General features: G+C 33.6%; 1 protein-coding gene across 5 annotated transcripts in view; it reads left to right on the forward strand.

Annotated features, from left to right (window-relative positions):
* The first annotated feature begins 278 nt into the window (after positions 1-278).
* LOC127836907 (E3 ubiquitin-protein ligase TRIM56-like) overlaps positions 279-16131 on the forward strand; it is a 28339-nt gene continuing 12486 nt past the window's right edge. For 4 of the 5 annotated variants that reach the window (XM_052363561.1, XM_052363588.1, XM_052363580.1 and 1 more), the window contains exons 1-2: positions 279-374; positions 6270-6502. In XM_052363561.1, coding sequence (XP_052219521.1) covers positions 6399-6502 — 104 coding nt within the window. In that variant the 5' untranslated portion in view covers positions 279-374; positions 6270-6398. Of the gene's footprint in view, positions 375-6269; positions 6503-9680; positions 10082-16131 lie in introns of those variants that run through there. The other variant, XM_052363568.1, reaches the window with a different exon arrangement.

Below are 16131 nucleotides of genomic sequence, written 5' to 3' on the forward strand. Positions count from 1 at the left end.
ATATGGTTCACATAAAAATGCCCGTACTTAACGGTTTCTTCTACACAAACTTCAACAAAAAAAGAGTAATTCCCGACTTTCATTCGAATAATCAAGTTTCTGAAAATGTAACCAACAACCGGGCTGTACAAATATTAAATTTCAGTTCAGTAGAACAGTTTACGCACAATCATGACGTAGACACAAATCCTTTGTCCGGTAATTTCCGTATATCCCACGGGAATAAATTAGCCCGACTCTATGCCGCGTGAATAGCAAAATACATTCGTCGTAAAAAGCGCACTTGTTTGTCTGCTAGGTGTGATTGATAAGCTCGCCTTTCCTGTTAGTGTGTGTTTTGAGAGTGTGATTGTGAGATTTGGACTATATTAAAGGTAAGGAATTATTCATACTTTTTCGTTTATTGAGTTTATTTCAACGTTGATAACCATAATGCTCAGAATTACCTATGTACTCATGATATGGAATATGAAACGAAATACAACTCATTCACGATCGTGTAAACGTTGCATATGTGAAGGAAGCTCGTAAACATAACGTTCCGATTTCGCCTAAGAAAAGATTTAATGTGAATTAAACCACTAGTAATGTGACAATAGAAATCAGAACTTTTATTTATCAGAGATTTACCGGGATGCAAACCGCATGCTAGACATAATAAGCTTCGGTTTGACAACGAACATGCATACGATAGTAGTATGCATATTTTAGATACGAAAGAGGTAAGATAATGCTAGACACTGCATTCGTACTCCTCTTATATGTGCTAGCTTTTTTTTTTAAATAATAGCCATTTATCGTGTGTGCGTTAATATGTGCAGTTGATCTAAATACAAGTAACAAGTCTAAACGAAGTTTCAGCACGACAAAACTCAACAAAAGTAGTTTCAGATAGACATGCATGTATGTATAATGAGTTTACAAGTTAGTTGCTCGACTTGTTTCTTATGTAGGTAAATGTGTTTCCTTTTGTATAACGTGCTATTTACATAGGATTTTGACTATAATAATGCATATCAGTATTCATTTTAATAAGGTATCTCAAAATGTTATTTCTGTTAAGCTGCCGTTCATGCACATGTATGTTTTAGTTTAAAAATATATATCCTCCGTGTGACGCACGTCTACATGCAAACACACACTGTGCATTCCAAGTGAATGATAGTATTGCTCGTCGCGATGGCAACCGGTTTGGAATAATCAGTTCGGCAGCATGAAAACTAACATGCATGCAAGTAGCAAGCCCCTCGCGGTGTGTTGGCGATATTTCCTATCGCGCTTTGCAAAACCGTTCTGAATCTGATCGGATCATTTTGTTGTATTTTTAAATGACCTTGATCACATAACTTTGTTACGAAAAAAGTAAAGACGTTTCAAGATCCGGTGAATGTTTGGTAAACATATACAACCACGCAGAAGCGATTTAATAGGTGCATATGTTCGTGTGTATGAATACAGAATGGAATTAAATTATTATACCACTGCTAACACAATTCTTATAAAACTGACTTTTTTCCGATTCAGACCCGATTGTATTTCAATGTCTTTCAGGTTTCATGTTGCTTGGAATAAAATGGTTGTAAAAAAGTGACTTTTTTATAGTTAAATAAAAATCACGTTCTTAAATAATGCAAATACAATTATCATTACTTATTTCAATGCCAGCATGCAAATATATGTGTATAAATTAAAATATATAATTGCATAATTATGTACTTCCAACGGACAATTTATAGTAATAATTCCTGTAGAGGCGTAATTGAAGAAATGTTTGATTTATTGCCAGTTTTTACTTACGAACAAAACACACATGTTATATCTTATACAAATGCACACATACCTATTACGTCGCTATGGTCCTATTTTCAATCGGAACGTACAGACGGCGCTAAAGGTAGCTCAAGTTGCTGTTAACCCTGATATAAGGTATCAATTGGAGTTTTGTTTTAAATTCCTTTCCAACTACCCGTTTCTGAACGTTAAAGCACATTATTTATATTGATGTGTTTTCTTCAAAATATACTGATATCATTAAAATAAACTGATGTTTGTGATTTTGCAATTTTTCACAAATTCATAATATTATATAATTTAGCGGAAATGCGGCCAAGCCACTCGTGTATCTTATAACTCAGTCACAGGAATTGAGATTATATGAAAGAAAGGTTATGAAGTGTACGTCAGATGCTCAAACGATGAGACAGCCACAAATAATCACGAGAACAATGTTCTTTCATAGTTTGTATGTTAACGTTTTATTTAAAATGAATCAAAGTAAACCAAAATAAAATATAAATCAATGGAATTATCAAAAATGTATTACAACTGTATAACAAATAAAAAGAAAAGACAATTGCAATTAAATAATAACATGCTGACATTTTTTATCATATGTGTGAGCCTCGGAAATAATGTTGGCTTTATACAGAATAACGCAAAAATATTTATATATAAAACAATATAAAAGTAAGAATTCTAGTTGTCTGCTTATTTCTCAAAACAACAACAATATTAAATCAGATAGTAAATTTTTCAGGTTTCTCTTTGCATTTAACGTCAGTATATATTTATCGAATGTCAAAGTATGGATTTGAAAAAGGATAAAAGTGTGAACAATAAATCATGCAAAAAGCATATTTTTTAATTACATCCAGGTTATAGATACTATTATCATTGATGAATGTATCAGACAAAACAATAGTCTTATCGCTTCATTTTTCGTTAGGTAATGTCTTATGAATAAAATCTACCGATTCAACAAGCAATCATCTTTCCAATCAAATACTTATATTACAACGTCATTTTCTTCTTTAAAACAAATTTGCGCAGTCCAAATTTAGTTGAAGTCAATATATATTGGGGACCAGTTTAGTCAAACATAACACCTTTTCATCGAATCATTTCCATTACTTAAAATATTGGGCAAATACATAAAATAATTTGCCGTAGAGTGCTTTAATCGCAGTTTGGCTTTTCTGCCGAATTAACCTTCGAGGGAAAGTGTTGCTTTTTAAGCCGGTTTAAAGTGTTACCGATCTGACTTGCCTAGTATAAATGTGTTCCCGATCGGACTGATGCGACTCCAGCCAACCGAACCGGGAGAACACAACTTTAATAAGTTTTGGTGCAACAAACGGACTCATTTAAAGCAAAACACAACGGCATGTCAATTACACAATTTAGTATTTTATGAAGTACAACACAATGTTTACTTGATCGATAATTGTACTTTTTTAAAGAAATAAAAATAAGTGCCAAACTTAAAGTCTGAATCCGTACAAACAACTGCATTTCAGTGTTGCGTAAAATAAAACTGTATAACATGACTTTTGTATAACACTGTGCAGAACGAAAGCAGAAAATAATAGCAATTATAACATGATATAGAATGCATTGAAATATGAACGCTTGGTAAATGTCAGAACTAAGTCGGTAAGTTTTCACGCTCATGATTATATAAAGTGACATGCAGACAGACAGTATGTACATTTTGCTTATTACTATGCGATACGATAGCTTCTTGCTCATTATTCGTTGCAAACCGCAATTTTCCATCCATTTTTTTAATAAGACTAATACAGTTATAAAATGAGTCGCGTTCTGAGAAAACTGGACATAATGCATGTGCGTAAAGTGTCGTCCCAGATTAGCATGTGCAGTCCGCACAGGCTAATCAGGGACGACACTTTCCGCCTAAATTGGATTTTTGCTAAGAAGAAACTTCATTTAAACGAAAAATGTCATAAAAGCGGACTGCACAGGCTAATCTGGAACAACACTTTGCGCACATGCATTATGCCCAGTTTTCTGAGAACGCGACTCAAATCCACCATTTTTTTTATACAAATCAAGGGGAATACAGGTCAAAACTATGGTAAGACCTCTACGCCCGAAAAACATTTTAATCACTACGGGCCTGGACACATACACGTGTATACAGATTAACTAAAGGTCGTGAGCCGGTGGAGGTTTTCAGACAATCACCTTGTTCACCTGGATCCCATTTCTTATCTGCCAAATCTCCATACAATCTTGTTCTGATATTCCAATGTGGCAATAGTTAGCGGTATACTTGGTAAGTGTATATGCATATTAACCTCGTGCTGAGTTTCAAGTAACAAATCTCGCTAACTATGTAATATAAGGGATTGTAGTGTAATTGTTGTTGCAACTTTGAGTTACTGAATTGTATATTAGTTAATTGTTTAAATATAAATATTTCTGATAGCGATCGTGGCATGTTATTCATTCTAGCATTCTAGATATTTTATAATTATATTCATGTACTTAATTTCAAATATCACGTTAGTTTGCCTAAAAGATCTTAATGTTTCTTCTAAGCTATACAAGTATGCATGTAAGTTTTGTACGTGTCGCAAAGAAAGATGCTTACACAACAAGAATCCTGAAGGTAAACACTTAAGACGATCATTAACGTACATGTATGTATAAATCCGATTGATCGTTAGTGGCGTATACAAGGAAATTCAGTGCTTGTTTTCAAGCGAATTTTATTGGTTAAATAAAAATGTAATCAAACTGAGATTTGTTAGAAAAAAACAAACAACTTAATATAACCTTACGGAGAAGAACTCAACTCGACTTTATTCGTTCTTATAAAAATTAATCTTGTTTGTATACAAATGTTGAATGTTTCAAATATGTGTAAATGAATTCTGGTTTGAAATAAATACGTTTTAACCACGGACTCTAGATGAGACAATATACGCTCCGTGTGTTTACTAAGGACATCTAGATTTTCAGACACATAGTATTTTCTCATAGTGAATTGGATACTAGACTAATGTTTTATAAGGTACATTATATATTATGCGTCCGTTTGATTTTCTTGGCGATTATATTTGTTAACCCATACACCCTTGTTTGAAGCATGTCAAATATTTCTGGTTGGACAAAAGAAACACGGGAACGGTAATTCAGAAAGTATGTGTTGAACTTCAGTCGTGGAGGTTTTCTGGTAAATACGAAACCTCCCTTTTGGCAGTTTGAACATTTTACTGGCGTCTGCTTGCGATATGTATGTTATTTCGTTAATGCAAGCGCGTTACTTCAAAGCTGGCTTAAGATAGAATGTTCTATTTTCGGACGAGCGAGATTCATCTGAGATAAACTAAAATACATGGCCTACATCACTCGGGAATGATTTGGAAGAACTTTCTGGTAAAGTTAGGAAAGGAACTTACGGTAGATATCATATATTTAAATTGTCCGTTTGTAAAGTAGGTTTTACTGCGATCTGTTCCAGTTAATTTGAAAGGTATTGAATACATTATAATTCTGGTAATCACCGTCATAGATAACTTATCATAAGAAAACGTGTTATGAAGGAAACCACATCCTCCAGAAGTACGGAACTGTTCATGAGTCATTATATTTATTTCTTGACCTAGATAGACAGACACTCTTTCCTACACTTTATGTATGGTTACAATTATAATCCAGTTCAATCTTAATTGAAGTTATACTATGTTCATTATAACGCGTTCACGTTAAAAACCTTGCCACTATCATTATCATCATACTATCATTAACATTTTAATTATTATTTTTTCACTCTCGTCAAGCGAAAAAGTCTTCAAAGCATAATTATAATTGTAACGTATATAACTGACACATACTTTGGCTTCATCTTTGTACTGGTCTGAACTTGATAATATTTGGAAATACTATGGCTTTTTGGGGGCTGAAAGGTAAAATTGCATGTAATTAAGCATAATATATATGAATATAAATATTTAATGTTACTACCGGACCAATGGTAAAATGCATGTATGATCACAATCACCAGCATGTTAGCATGTAAACAAATATGCCTTTGGATATGGTAATACACATCTAGATCGTAAATGTCATACCTTTGGATATGGTAATACACATATAGATCGTAAATGTCATATGATATATTTTTGTCCGTATTATTTAATTCCAATATATATGAATCTTTATTTTGTATTTAACCATTAAAATGAACATGACTAGTATTTTGCGACAAAGTTATGTAGTTTTAATTTGTTTGGCACTTTAAAACATTTGTGATAGATTGAAAATATCTGAACGATTGATCACATGGGTTGACCAATAAGTAAATATAAAATGTAATACTGTACATGCATAGAACACAGTAGTAAATAACTGCATGCTTATGGAAAGTTTGAGCTTGAAATATACTTGTTGAATAACACACACTTTAGTCATGTACTTCTTTATTAACACATATGTAATTGTCTCCGTATGTACACTTGTTTCAGTACATATCTTTAGATTTCAAAGCCTGGAACTTGCACGAGCAATAGCGTCATGTCCGGTCTGAAACAGTAGCGAGATTGCTGACTAATAACCAATAAATGTGCACACATTTCATCACCTGACATGCCCGCATGACCATGTCGTCATACAAGGAGTACAAAGAACGAAAAGAGAGGAGGGAAAGGGAACTCAGTCAACTGAGTCACGAAGATTCCTTTGAAGACGAGGAAACCTGGTAAGTAAAAGCAACTGTCACTGGCCTTGACCTTTTGACCCTTGACCTGTAAACTTTACCCACGTGACACTGACCTGTTTTAATGTCTCCAATAATTTGGTCTTGACGAAATCATACCATTATTGATTTAATTTATAATGTATTAATAACCAGTATTTTGCATGTTATTAACGCGCATGGGATATCTTTTCATTATTAATAAATAAGGAATTTGCTATTGCATTATCACCACTGGAGTGTATTCTTGGCTAATACATTCTGTAGACGACCCGCTCATTTACGTATTACCTGAAGAACATATGAAGAATTAAACATCTGAGATATATTTTGAAGTTCATACACGTTTTTTTTCGCGGAAAACGAACTAACAGTTTTGAAACTTGCATGATTATTTCGTGTAAGCAATCGAGCGGGCTGTGATGGAAATATATGCGGACTTCACAGGCTAATCTGGGATGGTACTTAACGCAATTGCATTAAACCCCATTTTCATAGAGCGCATCTCAAATATATACCAAATATATACATGCATATGGATCAAAGCGCTAGCATGCGAGTGGTCTTTCACCATTAAATATTAAAAATTAATTGAAGTTGGCACGACCCAAAAAAGTAAGGATGTGCAACTCTTGGATGTTTAGCCTGATGTCCGTTATCAACATTTATTTCCCCTGCGACATGTAGAAGCCGTTACATAATAAAAACAAAATGAATACATAATGTTCGTGTATTTAAACAACTGCAATAACAATATCAACGTAATTCCATAGCAAAGTTTGAAGCATATTTATGTATTTTATGTATCCTAAAGAAAACAGTCGATTACGTATTTATGCTATATAATCTAATAATAAAATAAAATCCTATAACGTTGTTAAAAAGTATAAAGTGAAACACAAAACCAATCCCGTCACTATGAAGTTTGTGCAGCAAACCCAGTTTCGAAAGTAATGTGTGCGCTTAACCTTGTGATTAAAGTTAAAACAATAAGTATGAAGCAAACTCAGCTACTTGATGTATGTAGTAAATCCAGCTACAAAAATACGTAGTCAATCCAGCTACTATGTATACATATGCTATCTATTGTTAAATTTTGGATCAACATCTTCAATATGTAAATATTCAATTATTTAATAAGCTTACATATACAGTAATGTCGCCGATGACAATGATCCAGTACGTCTGATAAAAAATATATTATTCAGTTCATCTGTCTTTTGTGCTCTATTCCTTCCATTTCCCTCGGTGTTCAATACTTCTTCACCTATCTTGAAGGTTTGTTGTGGACCCTTCTCCAAATAAACCATGGCGACAGGTCGGACGAATGGTTAGGTATACGACAAAGGTTTTACACTTATTCGCCGATAAATCAGCGGCTTTTAACTATAGCATAGCCGCGTGGTCTCCCTTAGAAAGAGTATTTTACCCGCATAAATGAGATTAGTCTCCCTTAGATAGTATATGTTACGTGTTTTCACTCAACCACGTCTTCGTCCATACAACTACCTCATCAACTATAAGGTTGCAACTGGCAAACTATTGTCCATTACTACTTCGGTAGATTTTTATACGGCGTTCATAAAAATCATAGGATTATATATTTTGAAAACTGTTATTATTTGTGTAGCCTTGTTTGAGTATTTGAAACATAACCATTCATCGTATCGTGGAAAAAAACTACACATTTTTACTGCATGTACGAATGCTTTTTCTTATTCAGAAAAACACCATACCTACACGTGTGTTCGCATTTAGTATGTAGTTAATGTGTTTTTTAAATACATATATATAATAGTAACTGTAATAAGCAGAGGACAAACATCCTGCACAAAGTTATGAAACTATTCATTATCACTAAGTGACAAATACTGTCATTGCTTTTGTGTGTTTTGTATTTGTGAAGAAGAATCGTAATATACTTATATTGTTGCCATTAGTTCCTTTGTATACTTGTGTCGAAAGCTAAATTTTAACACTATGTAAACTATCAACGACAACGTGTACGAATATTGTTATATATCACATCAGTGCAGTGTACACAAATCGTAACTCATTATAATGGAGTTATTGTCCTCTGCCCTCTATCATGCTTGAAGTGTTTCTAAAAACTAAAATTAACAGATAGCAACTTGAAATTCCATATGTATTTAAATCTTATTAAGAAAAATGACTAATGCGCACATTCGCATACTTTCAAATTTACTGTCCTTTGTGTATTTTGCTTTGATTTTGTTGTGTGCGGGTTTGGTTTTGCGTGCCTTGTTTGCTGGTAATTCTACGTAACAAGTACTATTGGTCACAGTCTGTCTTTCGTCTTTATTTTTTTCCCCAGAGAAAAACTTGGTCATCAATGAGACTCTGGTATTTACATTATTGCGCAGATTTAGGTCTTTGTTCCTTGTTGGTTTGTTCATTTTTAATTGCGTGTTGGAAAAACAACTGTAGATTTCTGCGATTCTTGCCAAGTTTGTGGTTCTCGTATATTGCGTTCTCGCCTGTTTCCTCCCGATTTTTTTCCACATAAACCTAGTGACGCGTGTACGCCTGTATATCTTTCTTCAAAGATTGTAAGTCTAGTGGATTGAAAACTTTTACAAAAACTTGCATGAAAAGGTGAAACAGACATGTCCATTTATTTATAAATATGGCTTTGGAGGAAACGATTACATATTGTTTGTAGACAGATTATTCTGACAATATTTAATTACATAATAAAAACATCAAACTTTTCAGTAATAACGAATGAAGGACTACCGATAACATCATGTTTCTGTGAGCAGCCATATTGAAGTTCATTTCACTTTCTCTATAAAGCGTTTTACTTATTACACAAAGGCTCATTAATAAAACGAACGTTCGTAAATGGATTCTATTCGTCAAAGACTCGTTGAACAGGAAATAATGGTTTTCGTCTATTAATATGTTGATTTTTTGCTGTGATTTTGTTCAACCACACCATTTGATATTTATGGAACGACATCAGCAACAACATCAACGAAATCATCTCTCATCGGTTGTTTTTTATGTTGTTCCAATGGAGTTTGGTCGACCAGGTGTATTGAATCATGAATGAACCTAATTGGCACCGACGGGTGATGTGCGTAATGGAAACGCGCATATACACATACTGGTTCAGGAATCATTAACACAAAGAATTTATACTACGTCTGATTTGTTCGATGTTCGTACCTTTATTTTTGATATATTTTGGATTTATAAAATAAAGGTACTTTAGTGTGAATAGGTTTTCAATTTTTCTTTAAATAATTAAATATTTGAATTAGGCACTATCAATGAGAAATCCTCGAATAAAAGTCAATCGAATACTATTTTAAGTATTCCTTCAATGTTTCAGCGATCAGCGATAGATAAAACATTTTCTTTGCGTGTAGGAGATTTTTTGTTGTGATTTAAAATGGTGGGTTTTCCAGAATAAGAACTACGGTAGATGTTGATTTATACGATAGTGCTCCAGGCCTGGCCAGGTTGAAGTTTCTCAGTTTGAATTGATACGAACTCGGAATACGTCGTTTCCATGGATGACTCACAAATTATTACAGACAAGGTTTCGAAAGCAAGGTGGGTGCATATGTGTTTTCTTTGTTTCAACTTGTAGAACAATGACGAATTCATTGTCTAAAGTTATTATTGGTTTAGAGCAAAACAAAGATCGGAATATTGAGTGTATAACTTCATAACTTGGTTATAATCTATGGTGGTATCTGTTTTGTTATCACCTTTTAACGGATATGTTTTAGACAAAGGTTTTTAGTTTGTTAACTTATAACATATATGTTGGACTAGACAAATGGTAATGTCTAAAGTTCTCTAGTTTAGAACGAGATAATATGTTATTTTCTGAGTACCAACAAGTAATGATAATTATCTTTATGTTGGTGCACATATATTGAAATAAATGTATTAACATCATAATTATACGCTTGTGTGGTTCACATAAAGAACTCAGTTGTGACCCAGCGTCATTCTCTGAACATTATGGTTTAATGACTTTATCTAAACATTGTCAGCAGTGTATACTTTGTTAACAATATGTATATACATGAGGCAACTTGTTGAACTAGTTATGCTACCTGTACTTATGGATCGAAACATTGATCATGTGCGTTGTTTTTTCACATGAGATTGGATAATATTCCTTTGGTCATTATCTATCAGCAACAAACTAGAGCGTTGATGCTGTAATGAAGATAATTCACGGTTCTGTTCGCCGCATCTATAGTATTTACGAGTGTTATAACATTATGGGCGCTTTTGTCTGGCGAGTGGCTCTGATATACAGGACGATACACGTGCAATTAATACATAGATGTCAAAGTCGTGTCGAAGTGAGATTGACCCAAATACAAAATTGGGTCAGCTGTCGCCTATTCAAATTAAAGCGTAGGCATTGACGTAATGGTTGATATAATATGTATACCGATATTTAACATCGATTTCTGGAAATTACTCGACTGCCAAATAGTATAAAGACACAGGTTGTGTAATTATTGCAACAGTATTTATATTTAATATTTCGTTCGCAAAATACTATCACTTAAAAGTAAAAAAGCAATAGATTGTTGTTGCAAGTTTTTACTTTAATTTATTCGCCTAGAATGTTATAGTTAAATTTTAAAAATTTGTTTTAATCAAGCACAATGTCGGTGGAAAAAGTACACAGAATGTATTGAATCGCTCAAAGCATATACATTATATATGCTGACGCATCATAACAACTGTTTGCAGAATTCATATTGCAAATGAAGTATTAAATCGTGAATATCTTCTTCGGTATTCCTTGTAGCGAAGCATCACTGTAAAATGAGGCAAAACGCGTAATGGTTCAACAACTATAAAGGCGGCGTTGTCATTACATAAGAATGCTACAATTAAAGCGCTACATTATCTTAATTGGGTTCCTGATTCAACACTTCCCGTGAGGCACGAAAAGGGAACCTATATATTGAACATATGAAATACATATAACATTAACAAGCATACGAATACAGAATTACGCCGTAAATATATAAATAAAACAAATATCATTCTGGAAATAAGGTTGCAACAACAAACATTTTCTCACTTGATCAATGTCAAAGGTATTAAAAACTACATGTACCTAGCGCATTTCGTATGAAAACATGTTGTTCTGGTCTTTCAACAGTACACGCATTGTAAGACCCATTCAAGTTCAATCAGATGCAGGATCAGTCAGCCAAGTGTCAGCTGTCAGACATTCTTGGCAATACCGCCTATGTCTCATTTATGTTTCAGATGCACTTGTTGGTTTGGCGCCGATACACATATTCAGTGTAAATGCTTATATGAGTCATACTATTTGTTCATCAACAACTTGTTTTTGCGTGTTCATTGTGTAAAACTAGTTTTTGTTTCATTATTTCATAAAATGCACCAACATTTTGCACTTATTTTTGTAACGTTACTAAGCCCAGTCATACGTAGTTCTGCAAGACTTTCCTTGACGAATTAAGTAAGAATCTGTGATATTAAGTTTCTTTGTTTAAATCATTTGTATATGAATGGAACGGAACAGAAAAGACAGAAGAAAAATTTAATTACGACTTTATCTAAGGATAAATATATCATAAGGTCATTTGAATAGAAAGAAATTTATTATAAATGTATAAGAATTGTACATACTATCTAACATTTTACAGTAGTGGGTAAACACACAAACGGACGAAAGGAAAGTGCGCCCGACTGTTGTCATGGTATCATTAGAGCAATCATCAGTATCATCAATCGTTTAACGCGTTCAATATGTTATATAATGCTCGATATCAAACGCAAGCAGTCTTCATATCTGACACATTACTATTTTGATTTATTCCAACACAGTGTACCATCTATGCAAAATTTGAACAAGAATCATGTAAAAGTATGTAGCATTAAAGCAGAGACCTATAGGTCCCTGGTTTAAGTCATACACAAGGTCCAAAATTAAATTAAGTAAAACAATAACGATCAACCTTTTAACAAATAATAATAATAATAAATATCCGAAAGGTATGTTCTACGTTTTCCTAAAAGTAATTAAAACTGTTAAGTTGAATTTGTATTTAATTGTTTTCTGGCTCAGTCCTAGGTTCCAGTAACAAATGCCAACCACAGGCATGATGTTTGCCTTGAGCAATTCCTTTTTTATTTTTGAAAACATGTTTCGATTTCGATGGTCGTCTAATTCGCCTATAAGTAGATGAAACGGTTGAGAATATTTGCGCAACATATTGAGACAATATAGATAGTAAAAATATAATATGACTAAACTAATTTTTCTAAGCAAACAGACTTTAGAGTGGGCAGGAAACTATCGCGCGTGTATTGTAGTAAGTGAATTGTTAAAAAAAATGATGAATTTCAAAGTTCAAATGCTGTAAAAACAAATCTCTATGGGCGGCCCCCAAAATGAATTGTTCCGCTTACGACGACTTGAAGTGGAACTTGTCATGGAAAGCATGGGCATTTTGATAATCACAATAATGAAAATGAACAAAGCAATTATTTATAAATAGTTTTACGGTGGGGATTATTTTACTTTAATATATAATTGTAGGAAAAATTTAATTACATGTATAGAAGATGTTTACACTTTGATCGAATTTAATAGTATCTTCACGTAATCGGGTCAGAAAATTTGTCTGTATGAGACCTAAGGCGAGATCAAACTGGATCATGTTGGTCAAAACAAAGACTACCAGGCAAATATAAAACGCATATGAACACTTGTTGTTCAATTGATTACCAAATCCTCATACAATATGTTCTAAATAGGTGTACCATTCATATCTCGGTTGAGTCCGGAACTGGGTAACGTAGGATGGAGCACTTTGTCACTAGGTCAAATGAAAAATACATTGCGAACATTCGAGAGGCGACATTTATTGTTAAAATTCTTTATGAAACATGATGAGGCATTCGCCTCAATGTTACCTCGGTCGAGTTGGAAACTGTGTTATTGGGACCTAAACTTAGGTCACTTTGTCAATTAGAAGACAAATAAAGCACTCAAAAATTAACATTGTTTGCGCACTTTTCATGAAATCTGTTCAAAGCATGTGTTCTAATAATGTCTCCTGTGACTGAGGTATGTAACTGGTTAGCTGGAAAAAAACATGGCTACCATAAGTGGGTCATTTTTACTACGTGGTTAAATTCAAACCATTTACACTCTCCAGAAGTCACATTTTCGACGAATTCACTGTTAAGCGTGCTCAGGACATTCAAACATTATTTCGGTACACACTATGAAACCGTTGTTTTTGTAAACATAATGTTATACTAAGAAATTGTTTTTTTTTTGTGTGTGCAAATATTAGAATTTATAAAATTCTAAGGAGATTAGGTTATAACGTCACATCGGTGATCAAAACCACGGTTGTCACTGTTAAATTCATGCGAATATTAATTACTCACGAGATAATAATGTTTTGATTGGCAGTGCTCTTGCACAAACGCAATTCTCGGCACATACTTATTTCATTATAATATTGAATTAGTACAATTTTATTCAAAACTCACTGCCTATTAAATGGGATTTCAACACGCTAAATGGCGAGTCGGTGGGAGGGGGCTTTATATGGTCAGGGAAACATCTTTCGTGAAAATTCTTGATATGGGTAAACCGTGTACATTTTAAGGGACTTATTAATGTGTATTTCTCTTTAAAAATCAACAATAGCCAATAAAACACGTTTGTTGTTTTCTTATTTACAAATGAAAGGGGGACACAATGGTGTGAAGCATGAAAATGGAAGATACTCTCATCTGCCATTCTGCTTTATCTGAATACCTAGCATAACATTTATGCTCTTAGACTTATGAGGATTTTGAAATTTTGCTTGGTCATTACGGTTGAAAATATTTATCGACTGTTAGATAGTAATGCCGACAACACAGTGTAGCGCCGTTAAATGTCGCATCGCCGTTATATTTCGCAGGCTATGAGATATGTCGCAACATTTAAGATGAATGTCGCAAATTCTACTGACGATATTTGTCGCAACTTTAAAGGGGCTTTTTCACGTTTTGGTAAATAAAAAAAAATTGTTTCAGAATCGCAAATTTTCGTTGTTGTTATGATATTTGTGAGACACTATCATTAACACTGAACATTTACCATTCTCTAAAATAATAATAATAATAAAACAATAATATCCATGATGTGCTTCTTTTAACGATTTAAACACCTGAAAATTATAGAGCGAAACGATTGAGTAATTTGGAGAGTTCTGTTTTTGTCTTTATATTTTGTGATACTACTTGGATTGCTTATATAAAGTATAAAATACATCACTCATTGTATAAGCACGGATGGCCGAGTGGTCTAAGCGAAAGACTTTTACTCCAGGGTTTAGTGGTTCGATCACACTTGAGAGTTAGTTTTCTTCTTTCTTTAATTTGATTTATGTTTCTCACTGGAGCTGTTTAGATCCAATGTTTACATTTATCAATATAAAGCATTTAATGACAAACTTCAATACATGCCAAAATCTGTTAAAAGGCCCCTTTAACGATAAATGCCGCAAAAGTTTCCTCTGCCAATACATGTCGCAACAATTAACGATAAATGTCGCACACCTTGGAAAGTCATATTAAACATGAAAAGTTGAAGTAAAAATGATTAAAACTTAAGGCCAGATCTAGATAACCCGGCGAAGTTGTTTTGGCCGTCTTCCACAGAATGGTCAGTGTTTAGTTAGTATTGTCCGACTCGGTCAGTTGTGGTCAGTAATTTTCATAATTGTCAGTTCCGGTCAGTTTTGTCCGAAATGGTCAGATGTGGTAAATATTGACCAAATCAATTCTTATAATTCTTGGCTCCATTAGCCATTTGTTCATTTCCCTGTGCGAAATGGACTGCTGTGATCAAGATTGGCCAAAAGTTGTAAGATGTGATAAAACTGTGACATTATCACAGGTGCAAGTGATTGTAATAAGTCACCGGCAGTTGCTTGAGTATGCAGCATGCATATATGTTGTTGCCAAGCATTCATTTAAAGATTGCAATACACGCCCGGTTGCACTGTTAACATACGGTAGGGAATGCGACTTGTTATTTCCATCATGCCAACCATTTCTTACACGTGATGAAACGTACTTATGTTTAGCATACACTACTGTTTAGTCATTGATGTCTGCGATGTGAAATAATTTACATATGCCAAACATGTAACTTACTTCCGCTCTAAACTTAACAGAATATAAGGAGAGTATGCTAACATGCTTCGGACATTGTACACCAGAAGATCTTTTGTGTTTGGTTTTTGTACTGCGATTCGTTATTTTCCATCGGGTATTTTTAATATACATTTTACGTAATATAATAAAATGACATAGTTTTTATATATTTATAAAAAGTACTAGAGATACAGCAACATAAGTATTTATAAATATTTGGGGTGGGAACGCTCACTTTTTAAATTGTGAACACTGATCATTGTACATTATATTACGCAGTTTGTACTTACCTGTATTCAATTCATTTTGTTTTGGCGCAACAATGACGTGATAATGATAATGTTAATAACCGACGAGTAATAGTTATTAGGATTGGCACACCTAAAGATAGCTTCCGCGTGCTTTCGAAACAATCTGTTATTTTCCGCTGG

This window comes from Dreissena polymorpha, chromosome 1 (assembly GCF_020536995.1).
Source record: "Dreissena polymorpha isolate Duluth1 chromosome 1, UMN_Dpol_1.0, whole genome shotgun sequence".
Classification (NCBI taxonomy): Eukaryota; Metazoa; Mollusca; class Bivalvia; order Myida; family Dreissenidae; genus Dreissena; species Dreissena polymorpha.